Source organism: Alnus glutinosa, chromosome 1 (assembly GCF_958979055.1).
Source record: "Alnus glutinosa chromosome 1, dhAlnGlut1.1, whole genome shotgun sequence".
In the NCBI taxonomy this organism is placed as follows: domain Eukaryota; kingdom Viridiplantae; phylum Streptophyta; class Magnoliopsida; order Fagales; family Betulaceae; genus Alnus; species Alnus glutinosa.
The window spans coordinates 3673246-3688877 of record NC_084886.1 but is presented as its reverse complement, the minus strand read 5'-3'; the positions used below and the strand labels follow the sequence as shown (position 1 = coordinate 3688877).

The 15632-nt window shown below is 36.1% G+C and overlaps 3 protein-coding genes across 5 annotated transcripts; 2 read left to right on the top strand and 1 right to left on the bottom strand.

The window, feature by feature from the left end:
- Positions 1–710: 710 nt before the first annotated feature.
- LOC133866480 (probable nucleoredoxin 1) lies at positions 711–3406 on the top strand. The gene is made up of 4 exons (XM_062303023.1): positions 711–904; positions 1418–1897; positions 2002–2481; positions 2582–3406. Exons 1-4 carry the CDS (start codon positions 809–811, stop codon positions 3230–3232), a joined length of 1707 nt encoding a protein of 568 aa, XP_062159007.1. The 5' UTR covers positions 711–808; the 3' UTR covers positions 3233–3406.
- A 1248-nt stretch (positions 3407–4654) lies between these two features.
- Positions 4655–8438, top strand: LOC133866492 (uncharacterized). 2 transcript variants are annotated; one of them, XM_062303042.1, is made up of 7 exons: positions 4655–4882; positions 4964–5016; positions 5375–5515; positions 6031–6195; positions 6544–6666; positions 6909–7052; positions 7849–8438. In XM_062303042.1, exons 3-7 carry the CDS (start codon positions 5381–5383, stop codon positions 8299–8301), a joined length of 1020 nt encoding a protein of 339 aa, XP_062159026.1. In that variant the 5' UTR covers positions 4655–4882; positions 4964–5016; positions 5375–5380; the 3' UTR covers positions 8302–8438. The 2 variants fall into 2 exon arrangements, with proteins under 2 accessions (XP_062159026.1, XP_062159018.1); XM_062303034.1 differs by having other exon boundaries at positions 4656–5016.
- A 595-nt stretch (positions 8439–9033) lies between these two features.
- On the bottom strand, positions 9034–15156 carry LOC133866465 (pantothenate kinase 1). Of its 2 annotated transcripts, XM_062303004.1 has the most exons (10): positions 14886–15153; positions 14308–14511; positions 13353–13399; positions 12997–13113; positions 12503–12622; positions 12280–12374; positions 12090–12183; positions 11772–11903; positions 10190–10302; positions 9034–9561 (listed from the first exon to the last, which is right to left on the bottom strand). In XM_062303004.1, exons 1-10 carry the CDS (start codon positions 14971–14973, stop codon positions 9336–9338), a joined length of 1236 nt encoding a protein of 411 aa, XP_062158988.1. In that variant the 5' UTR covers positions 14974–15153; the 3' UTR covers positions 9034–9335. The 2 variants fall into 2 exon arrangements, with proteins under 2 accessions (XP_062158988.1, XP_062158996.1); XM_062303012.1 differs by lacking the exon at positions 11772–11903 and having other exon boundaries at positions 14886–15156.
- Positions 15157–15632: the final 476 nt, after the last annotated feature.

The following is a 15632-nucleotide window of genomic DNA, read 5'->3' as shown; positions in this document are numbered from 1 at the left end:
AAAATGACCATACGTTTTTTTTCAATAAGTCAAAAATGTCCTTATAAGTTCAAAATAATAATAATAATAATAATAATAATAATAATAATAATAATAATAATAATAAATAACTTAAACAATAACTTTTAAAAAAACAAATGAAAAAAAGAACGATTTTTTTAAAAAAATAAACGAAAATAAAATGAACCCCCCCCCCACCTTTTTTATAACTTTTTGTTATTTTAGATTTTTTTAAAAAAATTTAATAATTTTATAAATGGTATTTTTGTTATTAGGGAAAACAATGATAATAAGGTGGTAGTTTGAAAGAATTATATGGATTATTTTTATTTTTAAGATAATAATTTATAAATGATGTGACACATTATTTTAAGAAGCAACTTTTTGAAAAAAACAAATTGACAAATGAGAAATGATCCCTACACTCATTTCTCACAACAGTCCCACAATAAGCTGATGTGGCTTGTAATATTTTATTATTTTTTTGTTTTCTTTTTATTTTTTTTTGTAAAAAAATAATAAAATATTACCAGCCACATCAGCTTGTTGTGGGGCTGTTGTAAAAAATAAGTGTAATGATCATTTTTCTTGACAAATATATCATTTTCCATAATAGACCGGACTATATAGCATTCCACTAAACCGACCTTTCTTAGTCGCCAAGTCTCACGCTATTAACGGATATAACAAAGACTACATAAAGCCGTTCAAAAAAAAAAACAAAGACTACATAAAGCATCACAGCCGGCCTGAAGACAAACTTGCAGAGGCAGACTGAGCGGAAAAAAAGAAAGAAAGAAAGAAAAGCATGGCTAACGGCGACGTTGACCGCGTATCTCACGATCTGATTTCGCTTCTCTCCTCCGATGAGAGGGAATTTGTCGTTCGCAACAACGGTGACCAGGTATGAGCTTTGAGACAACAGAACTATGTTGCTCAAAATATTACATTTGATTTTTAGGTTTTTTTTTAAGAATCTATATGATAGCCATTTTTATAAATTTGATCCGTTGTATATGATTGTTAAAGAGAACGTGGGAAGTAGAAGAAAAAAAGAAGAAGAGAGATACTTTGGAATATATAATAGGATACTTTCCAAAAAAGGATGAAAGTAGAGCGTCAACTAACTCATATGAATGATATCATAGAAGAAACCCAGTTGATCAAATATTTTGCGACTATCTGATCTCCTACTTTCATCTGGTATTATGATTTGTGAGAAGTGCAAGGAGATTTGACTTCGATACTATGCTGAGAAAGATTATAGTGGTTTTTTTTTTTTTTTTTTTTTTTTGATTTTCTTTGATTTTTTTTTTTGGATGAATATTTCTTTATTTTATTTTTTAAAAATTTAATTTAATTTAATTTAATTTAATTTTTTTTTTATAGATGAATAATCTTTGATTTTCTTTCATAGGTTAAAATCAGTAACTTGATCGGAAAGACGGTGGGGTTGTATTTCTCTGGCTCATGGTGCGGTCCATGTTGCCGTTTTACCCCAAACTTAGTGGAAGTTTACGAAGAGCTCTTGCCCAAAGGCGACTTTGAACTGGTCTTCATTTCTTCTGATAGAAATGATGAATCATTCAATGGCTACTTCGCCAAAATGCCTTGGCTTGCAGTTCCATTTTCGGACTCAGAGACCCGGAAACGCCTTAAGGAATTGTTCAATGTGAGGGGCATCCCTTACCTTGTTATTCTTGATGCCAATGGGAAGGTTTCGACTGATCAAGGGGTGAGAATCGTCAGGGAATATGGAGTGGATGGATATCCGTTTAGTGCAGAAAGAATCGAATTCTTGAAAGAGGAAGAGGAGGCTGCTAAGAAGAATCAGTCCTTGAGTTCTATTTTGGTTTCTGGCTCCCGCGATTATTTGGTTTCAAATGATGGAAATAAGGTACACTTTTGGCTAAGTACATTAATTGATCACTTTGCTCTGGCCCTATTCTTCTCGTTATGCGAATGACATAATTACTAGTTGTTAATGTCATTTGTTGGCAGATTCCTGTAGCTGAGCTTGAAGGCAAGATGGTTTGCCTCTATTTTTCAATACAGACTAAAAATCAATGCCTTGAATTTACCCCACAACTTGTGGATGTTTACAAGAAACTAAAGGAGAGAGGAGAGAATTTTGAGATTGTGTTGATAGCTCTGGACTATGAAGACAAACACTTCAAAGAAGGGTTCGAAACAATGCCATGGTTGGCGGTGCCATTTAAGGATAAGAGCTGCGAAAAGCTTGCTCGTTACTTTGAGCTTGAAACCCTTCCTTCCTTGGTTGTAATTGGCCCAGATGGGAAGACATTACACTCAAATGTGACTGAACTCATTGAGGAACATGGTATTGAAGCCTACCCTTTTACACCCGAGAAGCTTGCTGAGCTGGCTGAGATTGAGAAGGCCAGACTTGAATCACAGACTCTGGAATCAATTTTGGTTTCAGGGGAAAGAGACTTTGTGATTGACAAAAGTGGCTCCAAGGTACCATTCTTCTTAATTTTACCATTGGATATAAGAGGCTGCATGAATAGTACAATTAAGTGAATTTCTTGTGAATTAATTCTCTTCTGTCCTTGGTTAGGTGCCGGTGTCTGAACTAGTTGGAAAGAATATTCTGCTCTATTTCTCAGCTCGCTGGTGCCCCCCATGTCGCGCATTCCTGCCTAAGCTTATAGAAGCATACAAAGAGATCAAGGAAAAGGACAATGCATTTGAAATTATATTCATCTCAAGTGACCATGATCCGTCCTCATTTGATGATTTCTTTGCAGGCATGCCTTGGTTAGCCCTCCCATTTGGTGATGAGAGGAAGAAGTTCCTGTCACGCAAATTCAAAATTCAAGGCATTCCTGCTGCCATAGCCATTGGCCCCAGTGGCAGGACAGTCAACAAGGAAGCCCGGCAGCTTTTAACAGCTCATGGTGCGGATGCTTATCCATTCACTGAAGAGCATCTGAAGCATATGGAGGAAAAGCTGGAGGAAACGGTAAAGGGGTGGCCAGAGAAACTGAAACATGAACTCCATTTGGCGCATGAGCTTATCAAAACTCGTCGCAAGTCATATGGTTGCAATGGTTGCAGGGAGATTGGGTATGGTTGGTCTTTTTACTGCAAGCAGTGTGACTTTGATCTCCATCCCGAGTGTGCTTTGAAGAAGAATGAAGGAACAAAGGATGATGATCAGAAAGCAGAGGGATTTGTTTGTGATGGAGATGTGTGCCGTAAAGCTTGATAAAGCACCCAATTAAATAATGTGTGGCATAAATAAATCGTGCGTTTAAGTACTATGTAATTCTACTGGTGTGTTCTAAGTTACTGTATCTTGTGGGATATAAGTGAATAACTTGTGTGTTCTAAGTAACTGAACTATGGTATATGCATGAATTTGGTGTGCTGTTGTGTTGCAGAGATCTATCGTATTGAATGATATATGTTGAGCAAATAGTAAGAGAAAGCTATGGATGCTGCACTATTTTTGCCTTTCAATTGTTGCTCTCGTTGGCTGGAGGAGTAGCTAACACCCAGTGATGGCCCTTGGACTAGCGTCAGTCCAGTCAAACGTGACCTTTTTTTAAAAGGAAAATGATTGTTGCACAAAATGAACACAACATGGGCACATCCCCTCACACTAGGTCCTACTCTCATGTGAGGAGATGTTGTGCTCATGTTGTGCCCATGTAGTAAATCTAGCATTTCTCTTTTTAAAAAAATAAAATAAAATAAAATTTGTAAACACTGCTTAGCCCTAGATTTTTGTCCCCCTTTTCATTTTCACCCAAAACACACGAAAACCCCAAATCTATCCATCGCCAAAACTCTACCTGGTTATAGTGTGCCAATAGGATCAATAGCATCGGGATTTTTCTTTTCTCCAACCACAAGTTCCTACAAACTGACCAGTCCCAGGAGTACTTACATATTGTTATGGGCCCAAAAACATATTGTTTATTGTTTATTTTTAATATTATTTATTTTATAAGTATTTTTTATGTTATTTAGTTGTTGTTTTTCAACCCAAAAGGGGAAGAAAAAAAGAGAAAGAAAAAAAAGATTGTTTTTCTTTTTTATATACTGGTGTTCCAAATTGGAGCATGAAATAGGCTGAAGCATCTGCCAACAAGTCTGGGTTTGTACGGACATTGGACATCGACACGAGGTCCAACTTCGGGGTACCTAACTGCAAGTCCTCAGGATATGCTTTGTTGGGGGCTGCGGACCTGAATCCCTTATACAATTTGTTAAATTACGGAATTTAAGTATTTTTTAGGCATAAAAAAGTTTAGAAAGTGTTACATTTTAGAAATGTTGTATCTTACTATTAAAAATTAAGTATATTTTTATCGAGTTATTATTTTTTATATTATAAAAAAGATTATTATTTCTTTTTTTAGTTATTTAAAAAAAAAAAAGCTGTAAAAGTAGGAAAAAAAGGTATTTTGAAAAGAAAATTCTTTTTAATTATCTTGATAATATGCCGTATTTTTAATAAGTGATACTTTCCAAACAGTTCAATGCCTAAAAATAGCTTAAATTACAAAGTTTGAGAATTTACTATTTCAAAATCCTAATTCCTGGTCGAGAGAGATTTGAATTTTCTTAAATTATTTGTCCAAATTTAAGAGAATTTAAAAAAATAATTATAAGAGATCATTTATAAAATTTATTGACAAAATAAAAATTAATTCCAAAACCACTTATCCGGCTAGATATTTCTCATCCATCCGGTTGAGACCACTGGGGAATGGTGATTACCACTGCAGATTGCAGAAAGTTATTAGTAACACTCTAACACAGTCAACGACAACGTGAACAGCTGCTGTGCTCGTGGATCTCCACGCATTTGCGTCTAACATATGCACCCCGTGCTATTGACTCTCTCAAGGCATGAAAAACCTTTTTTCTTTTTTTTCTCAAAAAATATAATTGTAGTAATATTCATATCCAACTGCAAATCTTGGATCAGCTTCTATAGAGAGCCTACGGTGGACTGGATATTCTTGCAATAAAATCCGGTCGGTAAGTGAATCTATTCACTCTGATTCCCTTTAGGGACTTCTCTTTCTTTTTTTGTGGGTCCTTCCTTTTACTTTCAAGAGCTCTTAGGGGTTTCTGTGGTGCTGCTTATCTCTAAGTTATGGGTTTTTATCATTGTAATTTTGAATGGTTCGTGCTTGATATTGATTGTAATTGGCGTAAATTTCTTGAATTTGCCTTAAAACCTTGATGGGTAATTCTTACTGCAATTATGTCTATGATACTTCGTTGATGTATAATGGTGAATTGGTAGCTGGGCCTTATCATTAGAATGTGGTTGGTTGCTGTCTAGCCAGTAATTAAGTAATTAAATTGAATTAACTGCTGCAAGCATTTCCAGGGTTGAATGGGTGAGACTGAGTTTTCGAAAACTACCGTAGATGTCCACAATAACAAGAGAAATGGACACGGCAAGGCGTTTGATTCAGCATTTTCTACATTTTTTATGCAGTTCCCTCACAGGTTTCAGAATTTTGTTAAGGTTAGTGTCATCTCATTTGAAGTCATAATGGATTGCCGGCTTTTAGTCTTAGTTGAAAGTTAAAAGGTTTCACCTCCCTTTGAATGTCAGTCATAAGGGAGGTGAATTCTACTCCCCCCTATCTCTCCAGAAGTGGCCATTTTATTGAAGGAATTAATTAAGCAGGAAGTGCTTCATCTCAGATCCTATTCTTTTGTTCATGTGCCTAGAACTTTAAATGAGGCAGCTCATACCCTTGCAAAATCAGCAGCTGCTAATTTTTGCGATGATGTTTAGTTAGAAGACATTCTTTCATGTATTTTTGATATTGTTACTTGGGAACAGAGAGTTCCTAGATCCTAAAGTTTATGTAATTTTGGGATCAATTCTTTGTTGTTTTAGCCAGAATTATCTGGCTTAGGGTGTAGGGGGTCTTGAACTCCTATTCTCTGTATTTGCCTTTGGGCTTTCTCACTAATATATACTGTACATGCTACATGTTCAAAAGTTAAAAGGATTCTCCTTTTCTGTCACAGTCTCGGTTCCAAAGGTTAGCAAAAGATATTGAAGGAGTAAACTCAATGAACCATCTTCTAAGAAAAGAGAAAGGATCATCTATTCCTTGGGAGGTTGATGTGGAAAAGCAGATGCAAGCGTGGAGAGAAAATCCATCATGGGTCGATCAACCTCCAGAAATAAAGGTGAGGAAATTTTAAGCAGGAGAAATGTTCTTTTTCTGTTTGGTTGCTACACTTTTGCATATTGTTACGCCAGCACATAAATCCAGTTACACATGAAGGATTTTCATGCAGGACGTAAATATGAGGTACATTTTAGATTGGTATTAGTTGCCCCAGAACAACAAAGGTTGTGTAGAAAAGAATATTGAAACAGAAACTTGAGCATTTTTCTGATGTTAAATTTTCAACCTATTGCGTCTGTTTTTAGGATAATCTTGTAAAGTTGATAGCTTCTCTGCTGTCCCCATACTGACCCCCATGGGTCGTCATAGTCACGAAGTATATGGATTCTAATGACACTCTTGGCAGGTCAGCGTACCAAGAGGTTCTCTTTGCAACCTCAATGTAAACGTCAATGTTGGATTGCCTCCAGATGCAGTATATAATATTGTGATTGACCCTGATAATAAGAGGGTTTTCAAGAATATTAAGGTGAATGGTATCTTTCATCCACTATTTCTTTCAGATTTTACTATTGACACCATCTCAAGGAAATGATGATATGTTGTGGTTAAGCATGATACTAACTTAATAAGAATTTGTCTTCAATATTTGTTAGGCTCTTATATCTCATGATACTCGCACTTACGGAACAATAATTCATCTAGTTTTAAAGCTTTACCATCTCACACAGATTCTGAATTTTGTGTGATATGTTAAATGTCTTGCCTCAGGAAGTAACATCCAGAAGGGTTTTGGTTGATGAAGGTCTGAGGCAGGTGGTTGAAGTGGATCAGGCAGCCATATGGAGATTTCTTTGGTGGTCAGGAACCATATCGGTTCATGTTATAGTAGATCAAAACAGAGAAGATCACTCGGTAAGGAATTGCTGTTATTATTGTTGTTGTTGTGGTCGTCTTGTGGAAGGGGAGGTGTCGGGGGAGTGACCTTTGGATGGAAATTGCAACTTGCATGCCCTCTGGTATGAAGTTGCACTGCATGGAGTGATGATTATTGGGCTTTTCATTTTTGGCCTCAAGTAGGAGTATACCTGGTTTATAAAAGACTTTAGGGGTTTACTAATTGTTTTCTTGTGGGATAGAGTTTTCCTCCGAACTAGGTTGGAGGAACATGTGAGAAGCTCATGTTTTTTAAATAACAATGATAAAGTTTGAAGAAATTTTATTTAAAAAGCACGTGCTTTTCACATGCAAAATTGACACTTGGCGTCTTTATAGATTGGGTTCCTCCAACCCAGTTTGTTGTGGTTGCATTTTGTACTTGGCAAGTTCATATTCAGAACCAGACAAATGGATACTTTGTCGAAAACCCGATTCTCTAGTATGAAGCAGACAGATTGTTCACTGTTTCTGGATTTTCTTTTAATGGAAAACAAACTCTAAAAGCCCCTACCCAAAGGTTTTGGAAGCAAACTTCCTGACTCATATGCATATTTATGTTTCCTGGAGTTTCTTTCTGGAAAATCTGCTGGCTATACCTAACTGATACCAAATTCAATCTTATAATATGCTTTACATTACTTTAGTATTTACCATCATATTGATATGCAGTGCCTTATTTATCAGCATCAAGACATTCCTAATTTTGGGCAACCTCATCCTTGTATTATGCAAAGTGAAAACCAATATTTATATTTCTAACATTGATTTTCAGATGAAGTTCAAGCAAGTGAAAACGGGGTTTATGAAAAAATTTGAAGGGTGCTGGACGGTGGAGCCCGTGTTTGTCGATGAAAAACTTTGCTTTCCCTTCAAGCCTAAGACATGGAAAGATTATTGTGGATGTTCGGGAGGCAAAGGAAGGGTTGGGTCAAAAGTGAGCTTGGAGCAACTGATCCAACCGGCCATTGTCCCACCTCCACCCATTTCCTGGTATCTTAGGGGAATAACCTCCAGGACAACAGAGATGTTGATAAACGATCTGCTTGCGGAAACTGCCAGAATCAGGCAAGGATTTGGCCCTGAAAGTTCTGAGAAAGAGCTTGTAATCTCCAAGGAAATGTCTGATGAACGCGGAGTCGACGATATATGTGATATCAAAGAAAGATGGACCCTTCATAGGAGAAATGCAAAGCAATGTCATAGACGGCTGCTCACTGCCAAGTGAACTTGTGTTTAATTTCTGTTTTACTCGTTCGCTTCTTATCTGAATCCGTAGCTATAATTGATATCTGAATTCTCTAGCAATATTTCATAATAATATCCGTATCAAAACTATCTGAATAACAAGTTGAATTATAAAAATCTTGAAATTTAGCCGTTGGAAAATCATGAAATTTCAATGAAAAATATTAAAATACTCTAAATAATTGTTAAATGGTGAGCTACTATCTTGTTGGATTAGTCCCAAACACCATGTTTGTTGATTTAGCAATTTCCGTTGTAAATTAATAATTAATGTGAAGTGACACGTAATTATGCTACTACTTTTTTTTTTTTCAATTGTTCTCCTAAACTCAGTAAATCATAAACCATATGTATTTTTTAAGAATAACATCTCTGTGAGAGTCTATCATTCTTGGGAGAAATGAGACACAAAAGGACAAAAATTTCCTCTCACTAAGTCTGACTTCGTTCTTGAAGAATGTGAATTCTTACGTACATTTTTAAAACTTTGTCGATTAAACTGATATTGTTTTTAAAGCATGCGATTCAATTCTCACATACACTACTAACTTATCAATTTAACAAATTGGATCGAAAGAATTTGGAAAAAAAACTTTGTCTCCATTGGAGCACTCACCCGGAGACGTAAATCAGACGACAGGAGTTCTGCTAGTCTTTCGAATTTTGCATTACAGTCCAAGAAGAAGAGGGACAAAATACAAAGGTTCTACAGTTACAGTAAGATATTAATTTTGTTAAAGTATCAAAAGTTACAATATGTTGGAATACTAAAAAATATAGACACGGCTGGTTAAAAGACAATCAGGGAACTAACATATTGTTCAGGTATGAGTTGTTACTCTCTCTGTCCACTTGATTTTCCTTTTCAGATATTTTTCCTACAATATTTTTTGCTATGTTACACATATTACACAAATTTCGAGTCTTCGACTCACTGAGAGTGCACCCAGGCAACCAAGCATTGCCTTGTCCAGCGTCCTGTATCTATGCCCTTGAGAAGAAACCGCTTCAAATTTAAGATGCATAGACACTAAACTCTATACTATCATTCTCATTCAATTCCCCATTTGGTGGGCTACATATCTTATCTCCTGCAAGGCAAGCAGTGGTTGGGAATGGCCGCATTAACCGATGGACCATCGTGTCATCAAGACCATGCTTTTCATAGCTCCTGAAGGCACCCAATGCTCCAAGAAATCCTTCATGCCGCAAAAACATTGCTTTAGCCTCACCTTTAGACCTGAAAAGAGAAAAGGTAATGTTTACAAAGATGGAATTTACAAATAGAACCAAAATCAGGCATGGAACCTGATAACCTTCCTAGAGAGAAGAATGAAGAGAAGAAAAGAGAAAAGAAGGAAAAACAGGATGAACCCACCACCCAAAAATGAACTCAATGGATTTATGAAGACAATTATTTGAATGTCAATTTTGTTGCATGTATGGGGTCATTGGTATGTTTTGAAAAAATAATGCTGTTTCGCTTAATAATTAAAAGGTCTGCTAATGTCTTTATCATTTATCATTATCATTACTGTAACAGCTGAAAATTGCAGTATCTTACAGTCTCCTTCCTTTATGTAAGAACTAGGAACATCGTTGTGCCTTAAACTGCCACCGTACAAAGAATGGAATCTGTTTGTTACCAAGGTTGAAGCACCACCGAGGATGCCAATTTTTTTTTTTTTTTTTTGGGTGACCTGAGGAGAGGAAGATGTAGCCGCTGTAATTTCAGGAAGCTTTTTTTTTTTTTTTTTTTTTTGTTGGGGGGGGGGGTGGGGGGTAAAATAAGATGATTTCAGTTAAAAACATGAAAGGATGATCCATATGCGAGATATGACCAAGGAAACAAACGCTGTCATAATTACCAGAAGTGAACTGCAACCGAAATTGTGTCCATGGTATAAGTGTGACCCCGAATAAAAAATCCTCCAAAAAATATCCGCTTGAGCCCAAATCGGAGTGCATTCAAGTAGGAGATCTGAAAGTAATAAAATAAACTAAAATAATATTAGAAACACTATGACAGTCAACTATATAATTTTAATGATTTCAGGAGGAATTAAAAAAAATTGCACAATACAATTCTGAGAAAAAAAGAGGAAACAAGTTGTCATTTTGTTTTGGACAAAGAAGAATCATGGATTACAAATTGCATTTTTAGGGATACGTAGGAAATGGAAAACAGTGTTACTATCTCCAGGCATGGCAAAGGAATATCAACTTGGTTAAGCAAATATGCTTCCAACCCTCGATTCTAGAATGGTTTTCTGACGAAGGGGCGTTCAACACCATTTTCAAGACCACAAAAATAAAAAAGTAAAAGTAAAACCCTGGACACCAGCCTGCTTCTGTAAAATTTCAGACTCGTTGATATTGTTGATGCACAAATGAATTGCAATGCCAAATTTAAACTACACCTATCTAGTAGTAAATAAATGAAAGGTAGAATAACTAATGTGTCGGGCACACCAAGGATGCCTGATCAGCAAATATAATTAAGATTTCAGGATACCATTCTTATGGTTTTGTTATACTGTTAAATATCATTAAGTTCTAGAGTGGTCTAGTCTAAGTACAGCCTGAATCCAAGGTTTGCCACTGAAAACGAACACTTAGAAAAATTTGAAGTTCCCAAAATCCAAGGGGATTACTTTAAGAACATGAAAGGAGATGAATGAAGAACGGAAGCCTCACATACTACATCCCAATATACCCATATAGCAAGATAGTTTTGACAAAGATAACACGCTCTTCTGTTTTTGTTACATATTAATTTATAGGCAGTACGAAAAAGAAATGTTCAAAATTGACAAGCATATAGAAAATAAAATCAAATGGAGAAACTCATAAAAATAATAAGCAAGAAAGAAAAGCAGAAACATGTTACGAAATGCTTGAATATGCGAAGAGAACAATATATAGCAAAAAAATGAGATGATTACAAAGTTTGTGAAGGAATTGTAAAATATAAATTTCACAACGTCGCAAACAAAGTATCAATTTTGAAGTAGCTCATTTGAGCAGATTGTTCTTTACTGCACAGACGACTTCAAGAGTTCAGCTTTTTTACTTTCGGTAGACGGAATATGTAAGCAAGAGGGGAAAAAAAACATTAACTATGCGTTAAATGTGTTATGAAAATAGGTTTCCACTGGCAAATCTTGGCTGGTTTGGTAATCAGTTGGCTACCAAGCTTCAGCAACAGATGGAAGAGAACTAATGGACAGGAGTGACGACAAATTTCTGTCAAGGATTGGATTGGGACAGCTTAATAAAAAATAAATTAAATTAAAGTCTAGGGTTGGTCCAAAAATGATTTCCAAAATTCTTAATACAGGAAAATATTAATTCTTAATTTTTCTTCTTCCAGTATAGACAGACACACATCACTACTTCTGCACTTCACACTATATAGGCAAACAAGAAATCTGTCGCACTAAAACTGACCTGTCCAATGTTATTTGAAATCATTCTTAAGAGTGACCGGGCAAGATCCTCGGGTCTGTAATCTTCAAGTTCTTTATTATCAGAAATTGCCTTGCCAAAGCTAGAAGCAATAGTTGTTGATGAAAGGCCAATCTGTTGGCATTAGGAGGGGGACAGTGCAGTTAATAATCATAAGACAAAACTAAAAATCTCTCATCATCATCTACTAAATTAGACCAATTTTCATTAAAATTTCAACTTGAAGCACACAAGCACCAAAACCAGCAAGCTCTCAGAAACCTAAATTAAAGCAAAGACCTGTCTATGAAGAATATTCACCTTTGAATAGTCCATTCCACCAAAGATGTCCCCAACAAGCATGTCTATCACTCTATTATTTCCCTGATGACTTAATTTCAGCAACTCATCAAAACTGAGGCAGTAAAAAAGAAATTTGTGGTCTGTGAATTAAAAACTATACAATAAGAAGATCAATCATCATACTGAGATAAGATAACATAGCAATTACCTCTTGCAATTTGTTAAGAGCCTTCCCAAACCCCAAAAAGTGCCACCACCAACACTTGTTCCACTCACACGCTCAAACTTCCCGTCTCCATCCACCTATATAAGCACAGGACAGAAATTAACAAGGAATATGAGTACAAATCATTATGATCAAATAACAAGTGAAAAGTTTTAAGAGCATGAAACTAAAGCAGTAAGTGAAGTGAATAATATAACTACAATACCTTGAGCATGCTGACACCAGACCCGATATTAACGAGGAGGTAGGGGTACAAATCATTATGGTCAATCTGCACAAACTCCTTCTGCCCTTCCATGTATGTAAATGCTTCTTGATGAACTGCCTACTCAAAAAATATATAGATCCAGCTGACACTATCAGCCAAGACATTGGTAAGGCAAACAAGAAAAGAGATGCAATGAAGCACTTGCTTTAAAACATGAACGAGATAATTTTAATATCAATAATGGTTGTACGCTTGTCATGCAGACATTTGAAACAATACAAACATTTCTTCACCCATTCCCCTCCCCCAAACAAATTATAGTTTGTTTGATGCAAATGAATGTGTATTTGAGAAGAATCAGAATAACAGTGCTCAAAATAAATGAAGCGCAAGCGACTAAGTAATATATGAGAGGACTTCACTTTGTCATATATAAAGGAGAGAAAATAAGTTGTACATACCAAAATTTGCATTTGGTATTAGGGTCACACCTTAAGTAAAAAGTTAATTCCACCAACAAGACAGTCCATTTCATCCTCCTTGTCAAGACTGATGCCAAGCTTTTCTTTGAAGAGATCCGCATACTTGTATGCCCCACCGCCTGTGGCCTTCTCAGAGACATTAAGTAGTAAATAAGTTTAAATAAGTACATACCATAAAACCTAGTTTCTCACTACATAATCTCTCTCCAAATGCACCCATTCTTCTGCACAAGCATTACATGTGCTATTTCGCCAGTAAATCATGAAAAGATATCTAGCTCCTATCTAGACAATAAAAAAGTGGAACTAATTTGACCCAACTACTTCAAAATAATAGTATGGTAATGTTAAAGAATAATTTTTACCTTAATTATGCTCTTGTCAGTTGGAGGAGCCTCAAGATTCTGGTATCCTGAATTCATTTTCAAATATAAGCAGAATGACCAGAAGTAGCAGAAACATCATGAAGAGTGAAAGAGCATCAGAAAGCAAATTCAAGAAAAAATTACCATAAATTAGCAGCGTCCTAATCTATATCGCAAGGATTGAGAAAATATTTTTGCATACACTGAATGCCAACATAATGGGAATTTTTTCTTTGAAAATCAGACTGTTATAACATACTTCACCTTAAGAATAATTTTCCATGAAAATGCAGGTGCTACATATGTCTTTTAGGAATTATATAAAAACTGATGATGAAAGCAGTGCAGGGCTGTTAAGCGCATCTAGACTAGGCGAGAAGAGTGGGTTTGGTTTTCAAGGAGCTTCTAACCAATCAAAGTTAAGCTCAAGTACCTGTATCTGCCAGGCTAGAGCAAAACTCGGATCAAGTAGATTAGACCATGACCAATTTAGATAGCTTCAAGGAGTTTCCAAAGAGACTCACCCAAAGTTTACAATAGAAAGTCAGTGACATACAGTGAAGGTTTCTTTAAGCTCTAGAGTATATTGTAAAAATTTAGTTGCCTTGGTAAATTAGAACTGTGAGATTCTGACAAGCATTTGATGATGTATCAGGCTGATTCATCAGCTGGGTTAGGCTATGAACAAGCTCAAGCTCAATCAAACATATACGAAACAAGCTTCAAAAGGTTATTTTGAGCTCAGATCACACTCAAACTCAACTCAAGCTTGATATTCAGCTCAGCTGATCTTGAACATCCACATGATTATTTCAGCTAAGTTGTTCTTAGTGTCCTTTAAAAAAAAAATCGCTCTTCCTTCAACACGGCTCCAAATGTACCACAAGTTTGGTCACTTTTAGGAAAAAATAGTTACCGAAGTAGCAATAACATGTAAGTGCAGGGGCACACATACCACCAAGATGAAGCTGCTTGGTTTGTATAAAATCTAAGCAATCATTGATCTTGCTCGTTTCGAACTTCACAAAATGGAGCCTCCCTTTGAGAACTGGATAGTCCCTATTACCATTAGGAACCCCAAGACTTTTCTTTCCCGACCTCCCCACCTCATCATCAGCGTCATAATTCGTTGAGAAATACACCAACTTAATGAGAGAACCTGCCAACAAACACCAATATTATTTCAATTCGCATGGGATTTTATACGAACATAAATATTACGGTTACGAATTTAATATCACAACTGAGAATAGAGGTCATCAAGAGGCAGTCTCACTACTGTAAAAGCAGATTAATAAACGTGATCACAACGACGAAATTCAGAGCCAAATAAGTATTCTAGCAATTCAATTTTGAATCTCGAGAACTTCTTTGACTCAATAACGGATTTTAGATACCTTCGAAGTGCCCCTCACTGTACCATGTAACACGTAATTGAATTGAGGAAATCAAATACATAAGTACATACAATTACACAAAGGAACAAGAAATTCACGGGAATTGAAAAGAAAACTTCTCGAGTGGAAGAATCACCTCCGATATCCAGAGCCAAATGAGATATTCGACCACCGGGTTGGTTTGGGTCGGAATTCCCTGGAATTTCAACCTCTTTTGGATCCATTTTTCCTCGCTCTCTCTCTCTCTCTCTCTCTCTCGTATTCGACTCTGAACTGGGCGCTGATTCTGAGCTTGGTGGGCCTGAAATAAATATGCAACAGCTCTGTACCTAACCCCTGGCTGCTTCCCAACGCAGCACTATACACATTACACACGTTCTAGGACTTGGGAGGAGGAAATAGAATAGACCGGTTAAATAATTAATGGGGATACGGGGATTTCGTGCGACGCGTTTCTCTCTTTTAGAGGAGTGTTTATTGGCGCAGTCCCTGTCACTCGCCATTTCCAATTTCTTTAGCCTTTTTTGACTTTCGAACGGGAAAGAGAGTACAACCGCATGATAGGTTAATCACAGGTAACAATCAACAAAAAGTCAATAATATTAAATGATTTACTTACCAAAAAAAAAAATAAAGAAAAATAAAAAAAAAATAAAGAAAAATAAATATTGAATGATGTGGACTTAAAATATATATATATATATATATATATATATATATATAGGATCCGGCTTCTATGCGGTACTAAAAAGTACCGCATAGATGCTGTAGTCTAAAACGGCATTGTTTTAGACTACAGCACGCCTTACCAACAGCTATTGCCTAGTGGGAGTTTTATAATGCATGACTTTAAATAGGACGGCGTTAACGGCGTGAGTTGAGT